We start from the raw sequence: 20,768 nt of genomic DNA, 5'->3' as shown, positions 1-20,768 counted from the left end.
ATTGGCTTGTTTTGACCTCCATATATGAACTGTATCAAACAACTCAACTAGTGGACAATTTATCATGAAACAAGTTAAATAATGCAGCGCAAACGATAAACCTGATAAACTTATTTTTACTGTCTAACAAATAGGTTTTATCAGCATGCAACAATGCTTAACAATAATATTGAATTCCAGTTTTAACATAAGATAAGATAAGAAAAGATAGAACTTTGTGGGGGAAAAAGTATTTCACCTTTACGAGCTGACCTGATGATGTAAAGGTCACCGAACACTGAATCTGCTGGATAAACATAATCATACACACGCATGCACAATGACAAGAACACATCACACGTTTCCACTCAGTGACACAAACTGTCCAGAGAGAGAAATCCTTCAGGGGTCAAAGGTCATTGCTTCAACACTTTCACACTAAATAGCCCAAACAGTGACTGATGGAACCACTCTTGTGCACTCATTTTGGTTTTAGCCAGCGTTGTGTCAGATTAAGGCAGCCTGCTAAACCTAATTCATCTTTATTTGGAGCCTTTTATAGCCCTGAATGAGGCTTTTTGTAAATATGGAAGGAGCCACTTTACATGCAGGACAATAGGCGGGAACAGCTCAGTCAGTCATGTCTGCAAATGTTGAAAACCAAATTAGCAGGCTGTGTTAAAACACATGTTAATGTTGTGGCGGATTTCTATTAAGGTCTGTGCACTCTCATTTGAATAATGGTCCTTCCGTCAATGCTTTCCTTTCCTGTACTTGACCCGGGACGGAAATAAATGCGATTCTGCTTTAACACTTCCATTAATATTCAAGTGGCTTTAATATTCCAGGTATATTTCTGAATCAACATAATTAGCGCAGAAGTCTGGTGCTAGTTTATGACCAATCATGTTGTGATTGTGCCTGTGGACGATGATGGAATAAGAATTTGATGAGTGCATGTTGGCTTTTTTATATCTTCTTTACAATTAATAAGTTCATTTCTGTCAGTGATGGTCATTTTTTTTGTCTTGTTTCAAGTTTATCTGAAGTTATTTATCTTTTTGTGACATCGGCACTCAGAACAAGTCAAGGTCATCAAGGTCAATCGTGGTCTCATCGGGGTCAGGATTTAGATTGAACCTGGTGGACTATGAGGAGAACCAGATCGCTCAGATCCAAGCAAGCTATAGAACCAGCAGGACCGTCCCAAGCCTTTTCAGGGACCTAAGCAGGACCCACACACCCCAAATGAGCCACAGTAGATCACAGATGGTGATGATAAGCTGAGTAGACGATACATCCCCTAGTTTGGTTATAGTGCCCCAAATCTCAAAATGTACTACTGCTATGTGCAAAACCTGATATGTAGCCCAGTATGTTTACTCTGATCTTTAATTATGTTTGTTTGTGGCCCCCTAGTGGCTGCTAAGTACTGATACTTCACAAACTTCATCAGATCCTGAAAGTACACTACATTGTTGATTTGAACTGACGGAAGTGTAGTTTTTATATAACAGAGCAGAGATGAAACGCAGGCTGGGTCCTTTACTCTCCACTCTTGGCCGGGAAGAGAAGAAGATGAAGAGCGAAGGAACAAGAGGAGAGTTGATGATGGAGATGATGAATCCCCCTTTGGACTGCATCCTTTCTGGCTGACTGCTTCCAGTGGACTAGAGCCAGGTCCTGGAATCTACCTAATGAGACACACACACACACACACACACACACACACACACACACACACACACACATACACCCCAGGGTCCTCTACTCTCCTATTGGCTGAGAGGCTTCTAGCGACGTGGCGGATTGGATGATTGAGTAACGTGCAAGCGGCTGTCAGAGCGCGTTCACATCCAGTATGACACAGAATCGAATGCACTGCTGTGTTACTGTTTATTTGAAACTATTTCCTCATGATAAATGATAATTCAGTCAAGATTTATGTGGTATATATAAATTATAATCACCCAAAAGATCTGAGGATATATGACATTTCAAACACTACCGCTTACTGTAAGAATTATATATGGTTAGATATGGATTTTATTTATTCAGCAACATATCTGAGGAAAGCCTTTGACAATGAAAGTGACACGCTGCATGAATAAAACATGCATGTGTTTCTTTGCCCACATGCAAAGGCAGAGCCGCTCATCTGGAAGGTCCCAACAAATATTTCCTGGTTGCACTTTAAGTGACATCAACCTGATCTGGAAGAGAAACATCACCAAAGGATCTGAGAGTGGGAAAGGAATGGAAAATCCAAGTGTGGTTTTTTGCCAACAATTACCCTTGCTGACCACAGAGGGTGCTGTTCAGTTAAAATGAAAGAGTCCCATTTGCAATGCTTTCATGTTCAAATAAATAAATAATCCCTACACTTATCCACTGCCTTGCTGCAGCATCACTGTGCACACTGAGCAGGCCATTTCAGAGAAGAGAGAGTCTGTGTGTCATTATTAGTCACTTCGTCACATCCACTCTCCTGTGTGCCCCTTTAATCCTTCACCACAGGCTCTGTCCTGATTGGTCAGCTCATGGAGTCAGTGCGAGCCATCGCGTTCGCCTCATTTATCAAACAGCAATGACATAATAACAGATGTGACATTATCTCAATGCCCGTCAGCTGGGGTAAAAAGTTCACCAGAGATGAGCGCCTTCTAGTGGTAAACACAGAACACGGTGCTCCACATGTAAACGCCCCCTGTGCCATCTTTGGCTCATTACTTAATGCATACAGATGTATACATTTTACAAATGCACACATGCATGAACATTCACCTGCAGGCAACATTGTTGTTTTCATGGATTTGCATCATGGGATGTTTGCTCTCCTCTATGTTTCCTCTTGACGCGCACATACACATACTAATGCACAGCCATACACACTAATCCAGGATCTCCTTGGATGACCCATGGATGACCCCTTGCCTTATCTGAGTTATCTTAAATAATCTCTACATAATTCCTTTCTCAATGTGTGTAACCAGAGCACATTGGACTTAAACACCCCATTCTTTTAGGCACACTTAGAATCTTCTGTTGGAACACACACGTACACACACACCGATGCTATGGACAGGACAGCTAATTCTGAGAGATGTCTGGCACCTCGCAACACGTCGGAAATGTTTTCCCTCACCTCTCCTGTGGCATTATGGGACAGGCAGTCTCACCATTTTGGTTTCATCTTGATTACCCTTGTGAATGTTTGATGTGGCGACAGAGAGCAGACGCCACTGTATGTATGTGTGTGAAGTCTCTGAAAGTTTCTGTGCGTATATATACAAGTGTTTATGCGGCGAAAACAACAACAGGAACAACAACATACAGGAAAACTAAGATAATCTTCCTGGTTTATTTGTTACCTACTAATTGTGACACTGTCTCCTAGTGGACACGAAAATGCAGGTCTGATTAGTTGCTACCTTAAAAGAGCATCCGTGTTGCCTCCATACATGCTGCCGAATACACTCGTGAACAACAGCAGCCCTCTCCTTCATCCCTACAACCCCAGGAGGATTTTCTCCACACTGAAAGCTTCAAAATCCAAACACACACACACACACACACACACACACACACACACTTCATGACTTGTATTACAGCATTCTGAGTAGGATTGAAACTCCTCTGAAGGCAAAACAGTAACCTTGGTCCTTATTAGGTGCTTACCATTCATACATCATTAGTGTTACTGTGAGACTTTAATGTACAGTGTATAAACCTCCTTCCTGCAAGGCAGCAAATCACTGTGAATGTTTCTTAAGGAATAATTATGAAGGCCATGCTTTGACCTAAACATTCATATATATTCAAATTCATTCATCTGCACAGTATTCTGCTTATTTCTGCTCCAGATTACATATATGTAAGGATGATAACAATGTTTTCCAACGCCACATAACATTTACTTTTGTTCTATTTGAAGCCTATTTCAAGGCACCAGAGGCCTCAGAGTTGTTTTCAAAGCTTCATTATTTAAATTAGCATCGTCTCATAGGTGCACTTATGAAGGAAGTTTCTTCAAACAGTTCAAATCCAATGTTCCTCCTGCTTCTGGAGCCAAAATGGGACCAGAAGTGTTAGAACAGAGAGTAAAGTTTGTGTCTTGTGAAGCATCGACGCCTGCGGGCCTGCATGCTGCCCTCATATGGTGACTTACGTTGAGCTCGGAGCTGTTAATGCATACATGCATCCTACTCTGTCAAATCAGGTCTGCGTTTGGTTCAGTGTGTGTGTGTGTGAGTCATGTGCAGCAGGTCAGGACTCTCCCTCTTTTCTCTGTGTGTTTAAAGCTTAAATACACTGAACTATGAAATGACTTGAGTGCATTTCACTGGCAGTAAATCATGTTTACTTTAACTTATACCAAATGTACTGAATGTGTTGTAAGTGTGTGTACTGCGAGTGTATGAAGTGTGTCGTCTGACCCCTGCTACAAAGTCATAAAAAATGTACACAGTGGCATATGGTGTGCCAGGCCGTATAGCTACAGCACATACACTCAATCCATATCCATTACTCTGCTGCCATTTCTGTTTTATATTTAAGCCAGAGGTCAATAGTTCACATCTCATCACAGAGGAGAAACCCCTCAACATCTGCTTCTGTTGCCATGGTAACTGGCTGCCACAGCTGCCACTGATGCCAGGCATACTGAGAGAAGCAGGGGGGGGCGATGGTGAGGATAATATTATTGCTCCAGGTGCACTTTAACACGTGTTGACACCACGCGTAGAACAGCGCCCCCTTTCTTTCGCTCACTCACCTGGACGACACATCTGCTCACATCTTATTCACCTGATCCTGAGGGAGAGAACACCAAAGAACCGTTAAGTATAGGCCAGCGGTTATCAAACTGTGGCGTACGTACCACCTGTGGAAACTGTGGCAGTTGTTACAAAAACACAAACACTATAGAATATGGAAAATATGTACCAACATATATTTAATATTTACTGTTGTCTTTTAGTAATTCATGCAACTGGTGTATTCACATTCACATGAATATTTTTCACACAATCTCATCAACGCCTAATCCCACAACAGTGGAGAAATGTAAAAAAAACAATTAAATGATGCATTTATGAAAAATATTTACTCATGAATTTAATGTGACCTAATTATGTTTGTGTTCTGCATCAACGCGTGTGAACCTCCGTTTAGCTACTTCACTGCAGGGTTCACACACACACACACACGCACACACACATACACACAAACACACACACACACAGTCACAGCCACCTACAAACACACAGCATGACAGTTATATATGAATATGAAATGAAAACAATTGATATCATTTTAACCTCTTTTGAAAAGAAGAATTAACAGAAAAATTGGACAGATTTGTAATTAAATTCAACACCCTTCAAAACTCATTTAAATTTTACCTTAAATTAGACAAATGTGTTATTAAATTAACAAGAGGGTTTGATGAAAGCCTATTAGAAAAATATCTTTCTCACCATCACACTAATTTGATCTAATATTTCATTTCATGCACCACAGATGGAGACAATAATAATGATAATGAAAATAAACAGGCATCAATTATTGAGCTGATTTGTGGATCTGACTGTGTCATGAATTATTCATGAAATCACAGATCAGCAGGAGCACGAAGGATCAGTTTGCTCACCGAGGAGGGACGGAGACAGAACACACTCCTGCCTTTCAGACGACACACACACTTCTACACACACTCCACTGCTGCTGCATCTTGGATACACCTGCAGAAATCAGGTATTTACTTTGAATCATATATATTTATATTATATAAATATTAATATTATATAAAAAATCTTTTTTTGAATATGTTCTGATATGAAAATAAATGTATGAATAATTGCAATTTTGTTAATATGATTTTTTTCTATAGAAGTATAAAAATATCTTACAATACTATTTTAAATGTATTTTAATGAACTCAAATTAGATTCATATTATCTCATTGCATGCTGTAGTTTCTTTATATTTTACTAAGGGCTTGGAGTCTTTTTCCTCAAGTGGCCTTTCAAAGCTCATTTCTAAATTTCTCTTTATCCTCCATCCTTGCATGAAACTGTGAGAAAATCATTTAAATGATCTGATGATACTTTTTCTCCTCATAAAGCAGCCTCATCATAGACAGAAACTTTTAATTATTAAAGCTGCACCATCTCCTCCAACTTGACGGACTCCAGGACCCAGAAGCCTCAGCGTGATGCGGCAGAGTCCCCACGCGCGGTGCATTCACAGTTCACGGGCATCTCGACCTAAATGCGATGTGACGGGAGAACCTTTACAGAAACAAACGGCAATATAGTATCAGGGAGGGCTGACCGAGCTGTGAACTGCGGCCCTAACACGGAGCAAATTAACATCAGCGAAAATAGCTCCGTGTTTTCAGATCACTTATGTGCCAGGCAGCGAATACATCATGCACTGTCAGGTCATCTCAGCCCGCAGATGTTTAGCAAAGAGCCAGATGTCAGAGGGCTCTTACGGGCCCGTGGGTGGTGGGTTGGGGTGGGTCATCCTCGAACCCTGACCGCCGAGCCGGACCAGCTCCCGAGGGTGCAAACATCCCTTCATCTAAGCTTTCAGCAACTCTACCGTTCATCATCAGATCTCTTTCCTGATGTCTTCCACTGAGCAGAGTTGACTAATGATGCTATATTTGACAGATGGAGACATGCAGGGACAGACTGACTTCTTCTTTTTCCACCACTTTACACATTCTGCTCTTTTTCTGACTGACTGACAGTCCATCATCAAGCAGCAGATTGTACTGGTTCAGGTCAGATGGTGAAGTTGAGAACATCTAACTGCAACCCAAGTCCAGTTTGAGTTCAAACCAATCTTCACCCACCGTCAACTGCTGAAACCACGTCAAGACTGAGACCAGAGCGACAGGGAGGCCAATACACTTAACAAGTAGAGCACATACCTCCACCAAGGCTGAGTAGTCCTCTCAGTGATGACATTTAACAGGTTATCAATGATACCATGATCCAGTTTCAATGTTCTTGTTATTGTTACGGCGCCACCATCAGGTCCATTGATTAATTAGTCTTTTTAGCATGAGTAGTGAGTGAGAAACTAATTCATTCATGAGATACAGAACTTTTTGTAGAATGAGCCACGCCCTCTCAACTATTAGTGTGAATTGGTGAGGAATATGAAAAAACAAAAACAATACTTTTGTCCGGCCTGGTCCAGATCTACATTTGTGTGATAAAACTGATAAAACAGAACTGATCCGTCCAAACCAAAGAGAATGAAACCACAAATGAATCCTGTCTCTCTCTCTCTCTCTGTCAATCACCCTGTCAGAGTGCTAGAAATCAGAACAAAAAATGGTGAAATCCCCCTCCCCCCCACTTTACAGTCCATTAGGTCAGAGCAGAGAGGAGGAGGAGGAGGAGGAGGAGGCTCTTTGACTGGCGGTGTAATATTGGGGATGGGAGGACCGTAGCAGGTTTTAAAAGCTGTCGTTGGCCACGGCGATGTGAAGTGACTCTGACTGAAACAAATGCACGGAGCTCTTCAGAGGTTGCTGGAGGTGGAGGTGATGGAGGATGAGGAAGGACTCACTGTGCCAAAACAGTGTTCTCAATCTCTTGCACATTGCCATCATTGTGTGAGTTGTGTGTATGGGGGACAACCTCAAGGCCACCAGTGATGAAGAAGATGGAACAGTGTGACCCTTAACACAGCACCTGAGAACCAGAAGGAGCCAGACTTGGTTCCAGGGCGTGATGAAACCCCATTTCTCGTTCCTTTGCTTCTTTTCGCACTTGGATGGCTGTTGTGAAGTCGACCCCGGGTTAACATTTACAGATGACCTCATTCAGCCACGAGAAGGAAAATCCAGATCTGGGGGTGTGTGTGTGTGTGTGGGGGGGGGGGGGGGGGGGTTGTGTCTGCCCCCACCCAAGGGTGTGAATAACACATATGAAGGCCCGTGCGCACATCAGCACTCATGAAGACACTCATGCATGTATCACATTCACACACTTTCCAAAGGCATTAAATCAGCATGTCATGGAGATAAAAACAAGGCAGAGATACAAACTTTTTACCCCACAACCTGAACATCTTGTGTTGTGTGTGTGTTAAGTGTAAATCTGCAAAGTAACTCAATACTAGAGCCATCAGACAAATGTTACAGAGTAAAAACTATCATATTTACCATGTCTTCCAATGTCTTTTAACCATCCACTGCTATTGCACACAGACACACACCCACACACTCACACACTCACACACTCCACACTCCACACTCGCACACACTGATAAGTAGCACATATGACAGAGTCTCTCAGGCCATATGTCCATTCGCCACATGTTGCCTTGCTTATCTCCAAGCAATGGCCTGCAGTGTGTGTACATGTCTGGTGCTGTCATAGACACTAATAAACTTTGTGTGCAATGAAGATGTAGATGAGGATGAAGATGAAGATGAAGATGAAGATGAAGATGAAGATGAAGATGAAGATGCGTGTCAGGACGCACTGCGACATTGTGTGTGCGTTGGCCCACCGTTGAACCGATGCTCTGTGACCTGGATAAAACAGGAGAGAAGCCGCCATGTTGGAACGGGCCTCAGCATCTATAGCACACGGCATATACAGCCGTTCAACCATGCACGCACTCATATCATACCCACACACACACACACACTGGTTACACGAGTGTAGCGTGTGTGTGTGTGTGTGTGTTGTGAGTCGTGTTTCAGAGCTTTATGTGGTCGTGTGTAAGCAGGGTTAACAGATCAGATAATGTACATACAGTTTACATTAGATCTCTGCAGCTTTACACACGACACTCGTGTGTATGTGTGTGTGTGTGTGTGTGTGTGTGTGTGTGTGTGTGTGTGTGTGTGCTCTGAACCAGGAGACCTCTGAGGTCGTGGCAACGATCACACGGTTCATCTGGAATTGAATTATTTTCAATCTACATCTTCATACATGTATCCAATATACCTGTTTCATTTGCCTGCTTACTGTTACTGGCCCAGATACATTATAGAAGAGTATGATGTCGTCACGAGCCAATGGCAGCCCAGCCGACAGAAGGACAGAACCTCCCTCTCCACGTCCTCTTCGCTCCTTTCCTTTCCATTCCTTTCCTTTCTGGAAATAGTGATGGCTGGTAGCTACAAGAGCGTCTCAGGTGTTTAGTCTCCAGCAGGTGGAAAATATTTGCTCAATGCTGCATAAAGAACATCACACACTTGACTTGGAGTTCAATCTGATCTCTGAGGCGCTTATTTGACACTTCACTTAATTTCACATTTGGCACAAATGTGTCTTTAAAATTAATTTGCCTCGCTGACATTTGATCTGATTAAGCCTCTCCTCTCCTCTCCTCTCCTCTCCTCTCCTCTCCTCTCCTCTCCTCTCCACCTCCGGGCCACTTGCCTCCTTTCGGGCCCCGAACAGGCCCCTGGTACAGCGGAGCGCCCTATGTGCCGAGGTGCTGATGCTGAGGGAGGTCGCATCGCGGTCACTGCGCAAGAGCCTGGGTCGCGTTGTGACTCGGAGCTGCAGAATGTGCCACGGTGCATTAGCGCGCTGCCGCCTGGCTGAGCATCGGCAGAGAGAGAGAGAGAGAGAGAGAGAGAGAGAGAGAGAGAGAGAGAGAGAGAGAAAGAGAGGAGGAGTCAAGGAATGGAGCAAAAGATTGAGAAAAAAAAGAAGAAAGAAGAAGGAAGAGAGAGGGATGGATGAGGAGGAGGAGGAGGAGTGGGAGGGCATCAGCGCACTTACACAAGCAGAGCCCAGAAGCCCCAGAGGCAGCGGCTCCTTGTAAGGCGCCTCATTAAATATGAAAACACATCCAAGCTGTGTTTGCTCTGGTACACACTTCTCATCTTCTCCTTCTCTCTGTTTGCTTCTTTTCCCCTACAGACTCTAACCCTTTTCCACCACTCCCTCTTATTTCCCACACAAGTCCGGGCAAATGGAGCGTTGAGTCCTTCAGGTGAACATTCAACCTGGCAAAATCCTTAAAACTATACGAGTGTACCATGTCTACACAGCAGCTAATAGACCGATGAGCACTTAATAAGATTTTAATATGCCTTCCCATATAACTTGACGCCTGAGAGCTAGTTGGTCGGGTCTCAACAGCCGAGGAGAAGCAGGATTGGATAATGGAACTGACCAATGGGAGAGCGCTTCAGGCCGGTGGGACATGATCTCATTTTCATCCTGGCCCTAAGCAGTTTTAGACAGATCTGATCTGCCCGTCGCCAATCTGCTCTGCACCAACTGGATGTGTCCTAGCTAATGCATGCATGACAAAACACACACGCAGACACACACATCTAGCAAGCGAGTATTGTATTTGAAGGCGTTTGAGAGCAACAGAAAGCCATTTAGGCAGCTTGAAATCCGCTCACAAATACTCTGCTCCTCTAATCTACATTTTACTGCAGGTTGAGAGGGCTATTAACGCTGTAAGGCTTTTAAAGTCCACACACACACAAGTATATACTGAATTCAGCTGTATGTGCACACACAAGCACACTTTAACTGTCAAAGGAAAGAGGTCATGACAAGTGCTGTCGTCCAGGGACTTGAGCTGAAAGTCAAACATGAAAGAGCTCTACGCTGAAGCCTCCATACATGACATGTGAGGTCAGGGAGTCACCGTGGCTGCAGCAGGACACACATATAGACTGACGCACTTGACACACACACACACACACACACACACACACACACACACACATATATATATGAGTTGCTGAAGTAGCAGCATTGTAGTGTTGTGATAACGGGAAAGGCTCTTGGGGGGGTCACGGCTCAGAGCAGGAAGCCGTAGGGGGGCTGTGGTCTGCCCTTGACCCGCCAGAGACAGAGACAATTAAGTTAAGGAAAAAGGGCTTCAGGAGTTTTAAACTGCTTACTAAGATTTCTGCAAATTGGTAAGAAAATGCATCAAAATTTCAAACCAAAGTGCATAAAAAGAGAGACCTGACTGTTGGAAAGATCTGAAACAGTCAGAGGGACCCGGCCCAACATAGGATGTGAGCACTAGGAAGGCCTCTCCTTCAGAGGACACTAGGTAAATGAATGAAAACCCTAAAGAAGCGTAATCACCCTGATGATAAGTTTATAAATAATAGAATCACTGTTAGCCAATCAATAACGTCTCTGTTATGACACATGTTGTTTTCTAGCTGATGAGTTTAAGTGGAGCCCATCATTCTCAGTTCATTCACGGGTCAAGCGCTCAATAGCTGTGATCAGAGAGGCTCGTGAGCCCATCGACCCCACAGGCCTGCAGAGACATGGAGAACATAACACGCGGCAGTACAGCTCCAGGGATTCGCCGGAGCCATCGGAGCCCTCTGAGGCTTCTGCAGCACTGACGGGATTGATCTGCTTTAGCCAGGCCGAGTGGGAGCAGCCAATCGTAATGCGCGTCGATACAAAACGCACCAGGAATTCACCAGGGGCTAGCAGTGGGAGAAGAACGTATCTGTTTCTGCCATGCCTGCAGCCACTCAACTGCCTGTATCTGTCAAAAGCTATTATGCCAACTCACACACAGCAATGTCTGTGAATGCCACAAAAGGAGAAGGATTTTGGAAGAATTGCTTGAATTTTGTGTTAAAAAAGAACTTGTCGGAGAATAGACAACGTGCACACAAGACGACTTGGGTTCTTAGCAACTTTACAAATGTAATTGTTACTTAGAATTAAACAGTTAAACAATTAGAAGCATTGAATAACGTCTGCATTCTCTCAGACACCTGGTACGGGACTAGGAGGCCCTTAAAGTCCCATTAGTAGTACATGTGCCACAGTTTGCGAACCACTGCCACTACAAGTACAAATAATAGAAATATATAAAATACTGGAGGAGTATTTAAGATATTATACTGAGAAGAAACTATGCCAAAATCATGTTGAAAACCAAGAGGAGTGAAAATTACATTTAAGTTTTCGATGAATCTAAGACAAAACTGTGGCTGTCAAGCTTGTGTATCAAGTTACCAGGTTACCTCTCCAAGGAAACTAATGGAACACGTCAACAAAGCTGCAAAGCGGAGAGCGGGGAGACGTAAACCCCGGTAATCTACATGTTTAACACATGATTTATTTTGTATTTTCATCTTCACTATGATGGCGTTTTAGGCGTTCGGTAAAATCAAATGTTTTATTATTCTAAATGGTCCTTGAACGCCACTTCACAGGCTGAGCGTTACCATTAATTCTACTCTATAAAGCTAAAAGAAACTAAATTAAGGTTTAATTAGTTGGATTTTTATCGCGTTTGTGGTCGGGCATTCACAGCTCAGCTCTCTACCGGTGCATCCCGCAGGACGGATCCGCGCAAAACTCGCCCGAACCGGGACAAGCTTCCAGCCGCTGCCGCCGGAGGCTCGGAGCAGCGCGGAGGCCGTGAGATAGACCAGGACCAGGACCAGGACCAGGACCAGGACCAGGACCAGGACACGAAGGTCGGTACCGGACCGAACCTGCTGTCAGATCAGGTGGAAGTAAACATAATCGAGCTCAATATTTAAAGTGTTTTAACATTTACAGGTACAGTGCAGTGTACATATAACAACCAAACCTTTTCATTTTAAGCTGTTGTTTGTGTGTAAGAGCTTGAATTAGCCTTTTAAAACACACACATACACAAAACGGACATACTTGAAAGTATACAGCAAGAAAGGATCAACCACTCTCACAACAGATATCTGACTTATAGTAGCAGTAAGTGATTGGATTAATAAGTGAATCGTCCACTAAAATGGAATGCAGCCATTACTGTTAAGAGAGCTGCTGCAGTTGAAGATGATTTTGAGGTGAGATGATCCACAACAGAAAGCTCTGCTGAAAGTATTCTGAGTATGTGTGTGTGTGTGTGTGTGTGTGTGTGTGTGTGTGTGTGTGTGTGTGTGTGTGTGTTCATGCTCCAGGACCTGCAGCCTCTCCACCTGGCCTGTCTTAATGGCCAGCTGGCTACCGTTGAGCGGCTGGTGGATTCTGGTCCGGATGAGGTCAACAGCAGCGGTCCCCGGGGTCGCAGGCCTCTCCACACAGTCCTCACCCACCAGAGCTCGCCCAACACTTCCTCCTGCCTCCGACGCCTGCTGGAGCTCGGGGCCGACGTCACCGCGTAGGTCCTCTCAGTCCAGTTCTGCTCATGGGATGATGATAACAGTTATGATGAAGATGATGAGGTGTAAATCAGATGCTTTCTTTGCCAGGACTACAGATTCGGGGCAGACAGCGCTGCACCTGGCCGCCTCAGAGGGTCTGCTGGACTGCGCAAAGGTCCTGGTGCAGGCGGGGGCAGATGTGTTGGCCCGGGACAGTGTGGGACACACACCTCTGGATCTGGCCCGTGTCTGGTGCCACAGGAAGGTAGTCAGGTACTACAAAACCCATCAAAATAAAAGCCCAGACATGATCTTTGCTTCTCACGCTATGATTACTCTGTTATAGCCTTTTAACATTTTCTGTGTGTGTATGCAGGTACCTTAAAAGCTGCATGTGGGAGGTAAATAAGAGGAAAGAAATGGAAGGAAGGAAGCTCGTTCAGGATCTGTACAACAATCTTGTGGGTGCAGCCAAACTGGATGATTGCAAGAAAAAGGTTGGTTTAAGTGTAATGGAAAGATAATAACTACTAAACTCAATGTGCCAAGCAAACTTAAAAAAAAAACAGCTTAATTCCCTTGATTTCAGACACTTACAGACGAGGAGATGGCAGAGTGGGGCAACAAGAAAGGTCTGCCGCTCCTCAAGGACGTCAAATATGTTTCCCGCCGACGCCTGGTGAGCAAGTATCACACCCAGTGCCTCTCACAGCAGGACAGCTCTGAGCCTAAAGAGGCTGCGGGGAACACAGGAGGGCCCACCAAGCTGCCTCCAGTCTGCAGGCCTTGGGCAGTCTACACAGCCCAACCCCAGTCTGTGAGCCCCCCCAAAACGCCAAACCTGCGGCAGAGCATCACACTGTGGGCGGACAGCAGCGGGCGGCCTCGGTACAACACTAAGTGGGACGGCACGCCCCGCACCGCCCCTGACCTGCCTCTGGACGTCCTGGAGAGGGTGTTGTTCCCCAGAGACTTCCCTCCCAGGATGGCAACCCCTCGGGACTTCGGGCCTCGGGGCATCCTTGACATGCAGCACAGAGGGAGCCCCCAGGGACAGAGCGCCTCCCCCTGGACAGAGGTGGCCATGCACCTGGCCGAGGTGCTGGAGCCTGGACACTACTGAGCGCGACTGCTGCCCTGCCACCTCACAGTGTATACAAGAGCTCCAAACTGATATCAGTGCAAGAAGGTTCATAGAATTCAACCAAACTTTAGATTTGAGTTTTACATCAAATAGAGAAAATAAACCAAAACACACCACGCATTGCTGCTGCACCTTAAAAAGTGGGGTGAGCAGAGGGTGAGAAAATCACAATGTAGTGGGTCACCTGTCACACTCTCCCTGATCCCCACTGCCCCTAGGGAACCGATTCAGCAACCAGGTGACCTGTCAGCACCACGTGTATGTGTGTGTGGGTTGCAGAGTTGTGGGTTTGTCTTCTTTACTTCCTGTAGCTCTTCACACTTCATTAGAGGTCAGAGCTCGCACTACCCTCAACCAGGTGCATCCACATGAGGCTTAGATAACATAATGCCAACCAACCAGACTGCCTGACGCACACACACACAAACACACACTGCAAATGAACTTGACTAATGGAATTAACAAGCTCCAGCTTTGTACAGCACCAAGTGTTCAAACCAGAAGCATTAAAGCTCGATGAAGACGGCGTTTCAACAAAAATCTCCTTTATTGTATCACACAGATTTGTGCATACCAGCCTACAACGATTCACACTTGGTAATTGGTGAAGAGAATTCCAGAGCCCGTGTAACTGCCTCTTCAACAGCGCTTTGATCCGACCACTTCAGCAGCTTTTGTGATCCCCCCCCCCAAACGTCAGCGAGTGTAGGTTCAATCTCCTAAAGTGTTTTCAGTGAGTGAGTGAGCGGTTTGATTCCCCGATCGATGTACAAAAACGAGTTCTTCATCAGCGAGAACTCATAAAAACAGTCCAACATACATGGGGAAAGGTGTATCGCTATCGACAAGGAAACACAAACAGAATCTCGTATGTTACATCCTTTGCGACCACGTGCGAGTTTAGGTTTAGGGGCGACTTCTTCTGAGCAGGATCTTCTTCCCGGCTCGCTCGAGACCTCTTTATTGCTTCTGTGGTATTGATTTGAAGCTTTGGGTTTTGGAACATAAATATGCAGACGATGTCACAGTGGATCAACATTGGGGGGGGGGGGGGGGGGGGTCGCTTCCCACACAAATCCCAAGGCTGGATTTTGGGAGAAAGTACCAGAAAGTCCCCGTCTGTCACTTAGACTCTTAGAATCACATACACACGCACACACAGAGCGCAAAATCAATTTTTCATTCAGTGATAAATTACAAAAAAAACTTTTCACCACCCACATTTGTGTGTCCCGACATGTTTTCGATGTTCTTTTCTCTATTGAACTAAGCGAGTGTGAACTAACACATAAATAAAAGCAGATGTTATCCCAAACATGTTCAGCTGTTGCGTCATCGATGTGACTGTTAATCGTTTATCTGCCAAAGGCCAAACTGTGCCGCGTTTGGCCGCTGTTAATTTCAGACCCTGTCCGTACATATTTCAATATTAAACCTTAAAAAAAATGGAGGAGTCCAACGTGGCGTTAAGAAAGCATTTTGCGCTACGGACAGAATGCGTCAGAAAGGTCTGTAGTCGTGTTGGCGGTCAAAGACAAACACGTCTGGTGTAAACTCATGCGCTCGTCCGGTAGGAAGCTCTGTGTTCATTGGTCCGTCCTCTTTGTGTGCTCTCCTTTCCCTTTGGCCACTTTTGTTTTGTTTTGTTTTTAGTCCCGTCTACAAATTAGCCTCACAGTCTCTTCTCCTTCCTCCTGCTCTCCCACAAACACACACACATGCGCGCAAACACAGACACCCCCACTGTCACCCCGGTTTCAGCTTGTCAGTACATCTTCTGTCGGCTGGGCAGCACCGCCTCCTTCAGGAAAGAGAACACCAGGAGAATCCCGGACCTCTTCCCCCTCTTACCCTTGGTGAAGTAATTAGACACCACGTCATCTGAAACAGAAAGGAGGAGATTTGTGGTATGTTACACACTGCGGGGGTCAAAAAGAGATTAGAGGCGGGTATCTAACAAGACAGGAACTCTGAGTGTTTTCCTTCTCACCTCCCTGCTGCATGGTGGACGGAAGCACGTTTTCTCCCGCCGACAGTGACACAAAGAAAGCGAAGGGGATCACCCACAGGCAGATGGTGAAGTATGCCAGCACCTTGAGGTCACCCAGCAACAAAAGCAAGGTCATTAGAGAGGAACGGGACAACTGCTTTGGTGTTAGACTGGTTGTGTAGGTCATGTTTCCCAGTATACAGTAAATATGAAAGGAGATTACCTCTGAGAAGGGATAATACTCTTGTGCGAAGTACTGGAAGGCCATGTAGTGGTTCACCACCACCAACACTACAGAGTGAAGAGAGACGGGGAGAGAATTCAGTCATTAAAAAGACATGAAAGACGTTTGGAGGAATCAACAGGTGATGAAGCTAAAGCCGGCGTCTGTGAGGTTTACCACAGGAGAGGATGAAGTTGGGGGAGCTCAGCAGGATGTAGGGGAACGTCTGCAGAAGGCCGAAGTACACCAGGTTGGTGAAGAGGCCGAGGCCAACCATCAACACCGGGAAGCCCTCAAAGATGTACAGACACGCCAGCACCACCGTGGAGAACTGGAAACATCCACATGAACAAAACACATCTCACACACACTCCAAACACATGACTTAAGGATAGAACGCCAGGATCTCTGTCCACCTACTCACCAGGATCATGTACTTTATTATTCGACTGGTGGCCACGGTGTATTCTTCTATTAGCTCTGCCAGGTAGTACAGACCAGCAGCTGAAGGAAGACAAACGCAGAAATGAACACAACTCAAGCCAAGGATGCCAAACAGACAATGGGAGACACAGCACAGGTCACTACAAACCTATATTAATACACAAAGAGCGGAAAATTCAATAAGAACGACAAACATATAGATCTATTTGGCAATTAAGCTCTTGATTTAAAGACTAAATCAATGAGAATTGAATGTATTATCACTTCGGAAACTCGTGTTCCTGTAAAGAGAGTACGTGTACATCCCACACTGTTAGTATTAGAACCCAGGAGAACATCCCGGGGCTGTAGAGGCGCTCTCCGGGATGACGTCACCGACTGTCACGTCAGGTATTTGACTTTTGGGGGTGAAACGTGACGGACAGGCTCTGACAGCAGAGACCGGGCATGAGACCGGGGAGCCGCTGCGGGTGTTGACGTGGACACAATGTGCACAAGCTTCGTGTTGAAGCTGCCAGCGTGTCAGCTCCGGTGTGATGTAATGTAAACATAGCGATATGTGCAGAGGAAGACGAGCGAACGTTTCAGCAGCTGTCTGGAAACTCTGTTTAGATACTCACATGCATACTACTGTTTGAATTGTAAGTGATGTCATTATTCCACTTGCTTGTGCACGGAAAGGGGGCGTGTAAACTTGTATTTCAATAATAAAAAGAAACACGTTATACGCAGTGTTAACTTCCTAAACTCGCAAGCTAGTTAGCGTTCTACCTGCAGCATTTCCGTGAACTAGCATTCCTAACTTGTTTCATCGGCAAAACTGGTTACCTCACGTTAATTCGTGTAACCTCACGTTAGCATCTTCACAGTTCCACTAATACATTTGGATAAGCTTTGATGAAACGATGCCCCATATGGATAAAGAGTCAAAGTTCTGTTGCAGACTCGCCCCGCTATCATTAGCATGAAGCCTGTGTGTGTGAGCAGCTGCTTCCCGGCTTTTACTCACCGATTGCTAGAGTGACGAATGATATCTGGATCACCAACGACAGCCAGCTGAGTAAATAAATAAACCACATCTCTCTGCATGGGAGACAACACGCAACGATGTGAAAATAATAAAACAAAACGATGTTAGCTGCTAGCTTGAAGCTAACGATCAAAGTTCCTCCCCTTGGTTTCTGCAGGCGCCAAGGAGAGCCATACAAGAAGGTCCTCAGGCACAGTGCGTTACAGCGCCCCCTCTGGTTGGAGGGGAAGTGCAGGTATTTGAGACATGAAGAAGTGCTGTATTTTCCACATTTTGGTGTGTTCTCAAAATGAGTATCCATTGTGTGTCTGTGTGATGTCATTCATAATTTCCTTATGGTGGGTTGCTAGGTGATACACCATTCATGTCAACAAGGACATTTCGGAATGCAAATAAATGAACCTAATCAAGCATTTATTTAAAGGAAAAGAGATTGAAGAATGAAAGAATAAAGTTTGGAGGTGATGGTAAGAATGTTGCTCATTGCAACTCTGGACAAACAAACCAACAAACTGCTCAATGCAGTGCAATACAGTAGTGGGATAATTGGAAATGGGAAAATTATACTTGTCATATCTTTGTACAGGACTGTAACTCTTACAGCGTACAAACTGAATTTTAGTTTTCATCGCAAACGTTCCCATCAAAGGCCGCCTAAACCTCAGACATGCGAACATCTGGTCAGATTCTCTAATAAAAATGCATTAAAGATTCCTGCAGGCTGGAACATTTATATTGGACCTAAACACACCCTCAGCAACGAGTTTAACTTAATCCAACAGCGCTGGACCTGAAACTGAAATGTGAATTTACACAGACCTATTGCTAGAAAAAACAGGTTAACACTCAGGTTTGCAACATCGGCCTTTAGTGAAGTTCAGGTCAGATTAAGTTTTTGGTATGTTGGGTCTGCTTCAGAGTTCACTTGTTTGACAGAAATAAGGGGTGTAAACATTCTTCAGATTCAGCATTAGTGTCTCACTGACACCACCTCATGATTTCCTCATTTTACCTTGTCTCACTTTTGCTTTCCTTCTGGTCCTTCTGTTCCTGTCGTCTCTCTGTCTTTCTCCAAATCCAACACACACACACACACACACACACACAGTCGCTTTCGTGTGCATTGGTTCAATATCAGAGAGGTGGAAGGCCACATTATTTCAAAAGCTAACACCTTTCAGATTATGGAGGGAAACAATAAAAAATGTATGCTGGAGAGTGAAAAGGCAGCGCTCAGAGTAAAAAGAGCTAAATAAAGTAAATATATAATGTGAAACTGTGTGAAGACACTAAAATGGTGTCAGAGTCAGAAGTGAGAGTAATTCCATCTCCTCTTCAAATGCTTTTAACAAAGGCTGATAGGGAGATAGTGTGATGTGTGTATTCATTCATGCATACGTGCTCGCACACACACACACACGCACACACACATACGTGTATATATATTCGTGTGAGGGTGTGAAAACAAAAGGCGACCCTCTGCATTTAAAGACACTTTTAGGGGGATGAGCAGAGATCACCTGGGGCTCTTATCTCAACAACACCTCCGGGCTCTGGATGTGGGAGCATTAATGGGCTTAAATAAATGGCAGCATCCATCCTGTGAGCTTCAGCAGGCAGACACCTCAGGAGGAAAATAGGTGGCGGTGATGGTCGTGGTGGTGGGAGTATTTTTTTTTTTTAATGGCCCAAGCGATTTTCCCTCCATTTTCTGAGGCTAAAATCTACGCTTCTATACCTGGCTCACACCAGCTGAAAGGCAGACATCCAAAAAGAATGATTTTGGACATCAAACACGGCTGAATGAGTTCTGTTTCCTTTGTCACGCAACAAGTACTTAATATTTTAAGCGCCAGAACACACAGACCTGGGTTAAATGGCATTGGAAACTGTTTTGATGTTTTGACTTTACTCAGAAAGGTGTCCAGGTGGGATTTGATGGAGGTTTGTTATGAACTTGACCGTGTTATTTTCCTGTCCCTTGGTGCTTAAAGTCCTTTATTTTACCCTTTAAACAGAGATTGAGGTCAAACACTCATTTCCTTACTTTTTATTCCAAAGGAAGCTGCTGGTAAATGTTTTATTTCAATATAAATGCAAAGCTAAAGTCTCATTCAGTAGGGAAAAAGAGATATTTGGCAAATTACAGGCTTTGTAATAAAAAACTCTTAAATACATCACCATAGAAAATCACAATTACAATTTCATCCGATTGGTGCTCCTCTCCCTGTTCTGCCTCAGCCTCAGGGATTAAGGACATTTTTTGTAAGTGTATTCTAAGTATTCCTATCATAAAAGTCTATATAATAATGTTGTGTGAGGTTTTTTAGTTTATTACTTTCAGTGAATGCAAACACGATGCCGTCTGTCTTTGTTCTGTCTCTGGTCATTTCTGCAAATAATTGAATCAAAGTTAAATTAATTCTGCTATTGTGGCAAATATGAACAAATAAAATGTGACTAATGTTTAAAGAAAGTTTGTTATTTAAACATTTATTCTCATGCACAAACCTTCACAGATTCACACCAGCACATCTCAAGAGTGATGCTGTTTTCTGGGTGAGATTGTACTTAAATGTTGCTCAGTTGTGGCACTTCCAAAAGTTTGGAAGGATTGAATCTTGTGTCAGCTCTACATTGGCCATCACCATTCCATGATGGTGGTCACCGCTTTGCTGGGACACCTTTAGACCTCTCCTCTCTTACTTTTAAAAGCTTTTCCTTGGCTGAGATTCCAGGCACCTTCCTCCTGGAGCTGCCCCAACGCTGCCCCCTGGCCCCACACACAGTCGACATTGTGAGGCCTTCCTCTCCTCCTCACTCCTCCTCAGTTCTCTCCAC

General features: G+C 44.5%; 2 protein-coding genes across 2 annotated transcripts; one reads left to right on the top strand and one right to left on the bottom strand.

Annotated features, from left to right (window-relative positions):
- Nucleotides 1–12,005: 12,005 nt before the first annotated feature.
- ankrd53 (ankyrin repeat domain 53) lies at nt 12,006–14,219 on the top strand. Its single transcript, XM_076162470.1, has 6 exons — nt 12,006–12,058; nt 12,310–12,448; nt 12,914–13,113; nt 13,205–13,369; nt 13,473–13,593; nt 13,686–14,219. The coding sequence occupies exons 1-6, from the start codon at nt 12,006–12,008 to the stop codon at nt 14,217–14,219; spliced, it is 1,212 nt and encodes a 403-aa protein (XP_076018585.1).
- A 549-nt stretch (nt 14,220–14,768) lies between these two features.
- Nucleotides 14,769–18,107, bottom strand: tex261 (testis expressed 261). The gene is made up of 6 exons (XM_076162614.1): nt 17,907–18,107; nt 16,878–16,957; nt 16,631–16,784; nt 16,454–16,521; nt 16,231–16,333; nt 14,769–16,121 (listed from the first exon to the last, which is right to left on the bottom strand). Exons 1-6 carry the CDS (start codon nt 17,974–17,976, stop codon nt 16,006–16,008), a joined length of 591 nt encoding a protein of 196 aa, XP_076018729.1. The 5' UTR covers nt 17,977–18,107; the 3' UTR covers nt 14,769–16,005.
- Nucleotides 18,108–20,768: the final 2,661 nt, after the last annotated feature.

This window comes from Genypterus blacodes, unplaced genomic scaffold (genome assembly GCF_046128005.1).
Source record: "Genypterus blacodes isolate CSIRO-AG114 ecotype Tasmania unplaced genomic scaffold, CSIRO-AGI_Gbla_v1 ptg000122l_1, whole genome shotgun sequence".
Taxonomy (NCBI): domain Eukaryota; kingdom Metazoa; phylum Chordata; class Actinopteri; order Ophidiiformes; family Ophidiidae; genus Genypterus; species Genypterus blacodes.
Note: the sequence above shows the minus strand (reverse complement) of the source record. Positions and strands in the feature narration are given on the sequence as shown.